Source organism: Mercenaria mercenaria, unplaced genomic scaffold, assembly GCF_021730395.1.
Source record: "Mercenaria mercenaria strain notata unplaced genomic scaffold, MADL_Memer_1 contig_4012, whole genome shotgun sequence".
Lineage (NCBI taxonomy): Eukaryota > Metazoa > Mollusca > Bivalvia > Venerida > Veneridae > Mercenaria > Mercenaria mercenaria.
This window is the reverse complement of record NW_026462209.1, coordinates 15,801-23,222: the sequence shown is the minus strand read 5'-3', so window position 1 is coordinate 23,222 and position 7,422 is coordinate 15,801. Positions and strand designations below refer to the sequence as shown.

At 35.8% G+C, this 7,422-nt stretch overlaps 1 protein-coding gene across 1 annotated transcript; it reads right to left on the bottom strand.

Annotated features, from left to right (window-relative positions):
- Positions 1 to 1,034: 1,034 nt before the first annotated feature.
- On the bottom strand, positions 1,035 to 1,912 carry LOC128553588 (netrin receptor UNC5B-like; the record flags this gene model as incomplete). Its single annotated transcript, XM_053534766.1, has 2 exons — positions 1,557 to 1,912; positions 1,035 to 1,199 (listed from the first exon to the last, which is right to left on the bottom strand). Coding segments are annotated over exons 1-2 (460 nt in total), but the record flags the coding sequence as incomplete, so codon positions are not given.
- Positions 1,913 to 7,422: the final 5,510 nt, after the last annotated feature.

The window sequence follows — 7,422 nt, the reverse complement described above, 5'->3', positions numbered from 1 at the left end:
TGTAAATAGAGTTACTGTAGTAGTTTCCCTTTGTTGTAGAATCGCCATTTGCACAAATGTAAAACACGCATGGAGAAGTGTGTTCTTGCGGGTTTGTATCTTTCTTCCTTTGTTTATTACCATTCAGAAAAATATTGTTGGTCGATAAATTTTGGTGGAAATGATCCCAACCGCAAACAGCAGCAAAATAAAACAACTACTAATACTAATCAGTACACGAGATGCTATAATTAATGAAACACACTGCGAAACAATTTCACTTTGTTATAATTATGATAAATAAGACATCGTCAACAATGCATATGTTCTGAGGTGCGTTAAAATGCACGTACAATACTGCAGATTCCAATTTCTGAGTCTTCAAATAGTAGTGCATTCTCCAGTTTTCAGATATTTCACATACAAATAATTCTTACTGAGTTTACAATAAAGAACAATCGTGAATTCTTAATCCAGTTACTTTTAAAATGAACATCTTAGTAATACTTACTATTTTCGCAGAAACGTCCTGTATAACCAGACAGACATACGCAATTAAAATGTTTCCCTTTTGATATGCAGATACCGGCATGGCATGGTCTAGACTGACACACATCTGTACAATTTTAATACGGAATTAGTTGTATAGTTTGAAAAATGTATCCATAGATTTGCCGTTGAATAAAATTGTCTCAATGTTACAGTGTAAGAATTACATCATGAGGGTGCAGACAGAACGACAAACAATGATTTTATTGAAGAGAAAATCATTGTTTTATATATATCATTTCGATATGTGTAATACGTTATCTAGGACTATTATCTACATCTTTGAATATAGCCAGCAAATATTTGCCTGTTTTGTGGGATTTCCTTATCAAGCGCGCTGCTATGACATTACACTTGTGACGTACGAGAAGCGCATCTGTTGAATAATACGTTTTTTGTTTCGTATTGAAAAAATCAGTTCGTATTACAATAATATGTAGTTAATATTTTTTTAAGCAAAAGGCGTTTCGGTAATCACAAAACATGCATTTAAACTAAAAACATACCACAATTGTCGTTTTCACACGACTCGATATCAATGGGGTTTCCTTGACAATATCTGCCAAAAGGAGGCGGTGTTGGATTTGAACAAGTCCTTGACCTTGTTCTGAAACCACCACCGCAGACAGCACTGCAGTTAGTCCACATCTGCCAGCTTTCCCAGCTTCCATCTTTGTAGCAGTGAAATAAATATCAATTAAATGTTACATTAGTAGGTAATTAATTTACAAAAAAGGCTCTGTTTTTCTGAGTTTTTGTTTGAAAATACTTTCGTAAACAAAATAGTTAGAAAACAGAAACAATATCGTCTTTTTATTATTAGACTAGTTTTCAAACTAGTTGGTTATTGCCTAGCCTGCAAAATTGTCCTTATAACTTTAGTAACACCCATTTCATCATAAAACTTCTGCGTTTAACAAACATCACCACATTTATAGCGACAGCTTCATTTTGGAAATACCTTCTTCGTAATGTAAAGCGATATTAAGACGTTTAGAACACATTTCTTGAAAAGTTAAGGAACATACCTGTTTTAGTAGTAGAAGCGAATAGAATGATAACGCCAATAAGTGTCACAATGACTGTAGCCGACAGGAAAATCAGTAAAACATATATTATTTTCTTCTGTGAAATAGCTTTACATCGCTTGGTGTCAACATCCTGATTTGTTTTACTCTTTTCTAATGTCTGATATAACTCGCATTCTTTAGTTTTCTGTAACGATTCGTACACATCAGTTTTTATATCCGTTTCTTTGGCAATGCCCTTTTCTGTTATACTGTCATTTCCTGTAAAACTTTCATTTATATATTCAGTAGCCATTTCAAAAGAAAGACGTTTGTATTTCAGTTAAAATATTGTACTAAAGTGACAAAAATCTTACTTCCTGCTACTTCCTTTTACACTTCATGTACTTCAAGCTGTGGGCCTATCATCACAATATCTAACAGTATACATGTTCCGAATGTTTGTTATAATTGTTAATAGAAATAATTAAATGTCATTACTACTTAAGTTGTGATACATAAATATGAAACTTTTAGATCATATAAGAAGACTAAAAATAGTTAAATTTAATGAATTTCAATATACTTCTGACTGAGCCCTTCTTTGCAATGAAAACGCCCGCACACGCTGGGAACCTCTCACTTTCTACCTGTTTCGTGGCATATATCATTTTTATTGTCAATCCAGTTACAAATGACAAGATAACTACCTTCTCATTCAGGCCTAATCCCTTGAAAATCCGTGATATGAGATAAGCGCTCCAAGTCGGATCCCTTATTAATGCGTGATGATAACGACATAGCGTAAGTCGGGTCCCGCATTAATGCGTGATCAACCCCTTGTTAAATAAGGTTTGATTGGTTTAAAATTATAAACACAAAGGGCTTTCCCAAATATTTAGCCAATCAGATAAAAGCTTTAACTTCGTAATGATGTTAAAAATATTTTGATTGGACAAGTATAATCTGTTTTATTCTTATGTAAATGCGGGAGTTTCAAAACGAAAGAAAAACAAAAATTGTAAACATGGCGAGCTTTCATGACGATGATTTTTCGGATATGGATGACACAGAAATGGAATATATGATGGGATTTAATGAAACCGTGAATGATTAGATATTTCTATGTCTAGTGACGATGTTTCTGACGACGATATGCCTTTAGTTGACTTAATTCAGCGACAGAATGTGAACCGACGTGACGAGGAAGTGGGTGGGGTACAAGAATGGAGTGCAAATTTTAGACCGATAAGTTTTCAGTGGAAATCCGGGACCTTCCGTGATTATGGATGTAAATAAAACTGAAATTGATTTTTTTAATTTATTATTCACACCCCAGATGATTCAACAAATCGTGGATGAGACCAACAAATATGTAACAAAAACGCAGCTGGAGAAACCTGACGACAAGTGGAGGAACGTTACATTTAGTGAAATAAGAGCCTATCTTGGATTTCAGATTGTGATGGGGATTATTGCAGCACCAAATTTGGAGTGGAGTAGTGATCCTATGTTTAGTCCATGTGGAATAAAAGAGAGAATGGCACGCGATCGGTATGATAAAATCAGTAAGTACTTCCACGTAGCTGACACATCATGCAATCCGGCACGCGGACAACCAGGCCATGACAAACTTTCACATGTTCGACCGATTCTTGAAGCCTTGCGTGTAAATTTGATGGCCAATTATAAACCGCACCGTGACACGACAGCTGATAAGGCTATGATTGGATATACCGGTTGCTTAGGATTCAAACAATATGTGCCACTGAAGCTGACTAAACGTGGGATCAAAGTGTGGGTAAGGGCGGACCCTCACAATAGATATGTGAATGACATTCAAGTGTATTTAGGTAAGGAGAACCGTGACGGAGACAAGGGTTTAGGGGAACGAGTTGTGCTGAATTTAGTAACACCAATTTTGAATCGCGGACATCATGTGTATTGTGACAATTATTTCACTACGGTAGGACTATTCGAGGAATTCTAACAGCAAGGAACTTACGCGTGTGGAACATTTAGATCCAACAGACGAGGAATTCCGGACGAAATAAAACAGCAGAAGCTGAAGGAACAAGGGGCATCTATTATGATGCAGAAATGAAACATGTTTTTGTGACAGCTTGGAGGGACAAGAAGACCGTATTCATTTTATCTACAAACTTCGATCCAACAACGCCGAAGACAACAGTTCAACGAAGGCAGAAAGACGGAAGTCAGAAAGATGTTTCTTGCCCGGAGACCGTACGAAATTACACAAAGTACATGAACGGTGTTGACCATGCGGATCAGCTACCAGGAAAACCTAAGCCACTGACACAACTGGATTTTCGAAAGAAACTCGCGAAGCAGCTAATTGGGGACTTTATGCAGAAAAAGAAACGCGACGTGCTCAAGGAAAATATTCAGCTACAAGGCAGGATATGCTGGCCGGCTAATTTGGGAAAAAGGCGAACCTGTAAGATGTCTTCAAAAAATGGAAAACGACGCGAAACACAGTATGGTTGTGAAGGATGTGGAGTGAATCTTTGTGTTGAGTGTTATAAGCCTTACCACGTTGAAAAATTTCCAGAGCGATTTGGGAAATAGTGTTCAAAATCAGTGTGTAAATAAATTAAATCTCTGAACATCAAGAGGGCTTGTAATTCATTAACAAAATATTAGAAAAATAAATATTAATATAAAAATCTATAAATTTACTGCACAAACTTCTCTATTTACAACAGAATCTGTGTATGTATAAGCCGCATCATGAGAAACCTAACATAGTGTATTTCGGACCAGCATGGATCTAAATCAGACTGCGCGTAAGCAGACGCGTTATGTTGGTTTTCTCATAGCGCGACCCCTATATGGTATCATCATTACCTGTCAGTCAACAAGAATGACATTTGATGTAAATATTTTTCATTATAATGTCTATAAACAATTTAACATTTCTACATTTTAAATAATTCAAAATAATTACTTGCCGTCTTGAAAGTGTGCTAAATTAGAAATGAGTGTTTATTGAGCAAATGCAGTGTCGCGACTAGTTATGTGAAAAGTGAAAGTGAAATTGTGCGCGTTATTCATTATTCGATATGTGGAAAATACAGGAATATATAAAGTGCAAAGGAAAATATATATAGTGAACATCAAGGAGTTGGTAGCAAATTAAAAAATTAAGTAGTCCTTTCCCTCCAAAAAAAAACAACAAAAAATACACATATATTTTGTACATTACTGTACTGCTTGGTTGCACATAGGGGCCGCCATAACTACAAATGGAAAACCCAATCTGACTAAAAGTACATCTATTACGCTACGCATAGGATCTGAGAACGACCTATTCATAACCTCGTTCTGACGACCCTTTCGCTAGCCAATCAAAGCTTAACTTACAACATTTTGCAAATCTACCTGTAGCCTTGACTTCTTGATATCTACAATTCTTATGTCGTAATGTGTCAGACAGCCGGTTAGCTCAGTCGGTATGCCACTTGATTTGTAAGCGAGGGGTCCCGGGTTCGAGCCCTGGAATGACTGCACATTTTTCTTACTCTTTGACATTCGAACAAGTCCGATTGGTTAAAATAAAAATAGCAATACTGGAAATCCAAAATAAACAGAAGACGTATGTGAATGGGTCGTTCTCAGATCTTCGTTTAGAAGATCAAGTACTTAAGTCAGATTGATGGAAAACCTAAACCTCTAGTCCGATTTTAAAATAATTTCACACAAATGGTCCTTGTGTTACCTTCTATAAAGATTATTTATATTTTTTCCATTCATCAAAAGCATGGCCGCAAGGGGCGTGGTCACTTTACCTTATATTTATATAGTAGAAAAACTTTGAAGTATTCGTGTGTGAAACTGCTGGCTCGATTTTGAAATAATATTACACAAAAAATGATTTGAATGACATTTCACTGTTACTGTTCAAGCAATTTTGATCCGTCAAAAAACATGGCCACCAGAAGGCGTTGTCATATTTCCCTACATGTATATTGTAGAAACTTAAATCATTTCCTTGTATGAAACTGCTTGCCCGATTGTTTACACGAGCACGAAGTACTAATGTTGAGCTATTGTTATCACGCTGTGTCCATTGCGCGTGTATCATGCATGCGTGCGTCCGTTTGTCATCAAGAATTACTTTAAACGACAACTTCCACATCACTACTGAATTGATTTTGAACAAACTTTACACAAATTATCTCTGTATGGCTCTCTTTTCAAAATTGTACGGATGTTTTCGGGGTTTTTTTAACATGTGGGTCATTATGGTCAAAAATATGTTTTCAGCTATCAAACTTTAAAGATATTTTTCTCTGAAACGATAATGACTAGAGCATTGATATTGGGCTTGTGAGAACAGGGTTTGACTCTCTACCGTAAGTGTTCAGATTACAACCATATGGTCAGAAATGACAACGCCCCTGAGTGTTAGATGTGTAACTGTATGCTTATGTATAAAAAGTTTTAAAATGGTCTTCTAAAAAGCCATAAATGCTAGAGCTTTAATATTTGTCATGTGATATAAGGGTTGACTTTTTACCATACTTCTTCACATTATTGCCCTATTGCCCCTGTGTGTGAGATGGTCTTACTATAGGCTTATATATAAGAAACCTCGAAAATATTATTCTCTGAATCCATAATAGGTAGAGCCTTGATATTTGCCGTGTGATATCAGGGTTTGACTGTTTACCATAATTGCTCAAATTATTGCCATAGCTTAAAAATGCCATGTCCATGTGTGTGACATGTATATGTGTGTGACATGTATATAATTTATGCTAATATAGAAAAACCATGAATATCTTCCACTCTAAATCCAAAATAGCTAGTAACTTGAAGGCTTTTACACATGTGAACGCTTTAGGGTCAATGACCCACTTGCATAACAAATCTGCAAATTCTGAATATTTTCATGTAGATTTACGGCGACAATCGGGGGCCATTTTGTGGTACGCAAAAAAAAAAATGAAATTGGATAAATAGGATAAATGTCGGTCAAATCAAAGCGGGTAGTCATGCCGGCGGTTATATGTCAAGCAGCCACAGAGTACCTTTGACAAAAATGAAAGTACAAACTGTTTGTTGACAATCGGTCAATAGATTGATATGTGAAGTGTCGTATTATCTGATTGAAAGATCAACTTTAAAGGACGACACTACAATAAAACAGATGAGTCTCCCAATATTTTTCTATTGAAGATTTTGTTGTTTTCGTTTGAAACTCACAACATAATTAATCTTTACGGATACTAATTTATGTACTGCCTTAGCTAATATAGGTGAAAATACTATAAAAAGATTTAAGTCAGTCATTTTATATTATTCATTCTGTGTTTTATATCATACAGTATGAAAATGAATCTGTCAATAGTTAAGGTTGCAGTAACGGTACTCTGCAAAGCTTCATTACCGCCGAACAGTTACCCTCATTCTGCAGCTACAACAAGTGACAGTTTCCTAAAGTAAATGGTGTGCCAAAGCATTGTCCTTGTCATCAATGATTTATTGTATAAATATGTAAGGTGTGCCGTCCGTCATAGAATGACAGGAAACGTTGTCTGATATGGCATTTTCGATATCGGTAGCCAATAAAATACAGATTAACTGGTAATCTTAGGCACGCTCTTCAAAATGGCCACTACACAAACCGAAAGTCGCTTCTAATTAAGAAAGGGAAACAACAGTGATTTTATTTGTGTTATAAAGGCCAATAAGAATACTGACACAGATTATGCTAAATGCATGTACTGTTGCAAAACATACACACATATAGTAAGGGCGTGACCAAGTTATCATCATCATTATCATCTTGAGTATTTGCCTCCCTCCTTGTAGGGTATATTTGCAATGTATGTCTTGACTTTGTGTCAGAAAGATTTGGAAG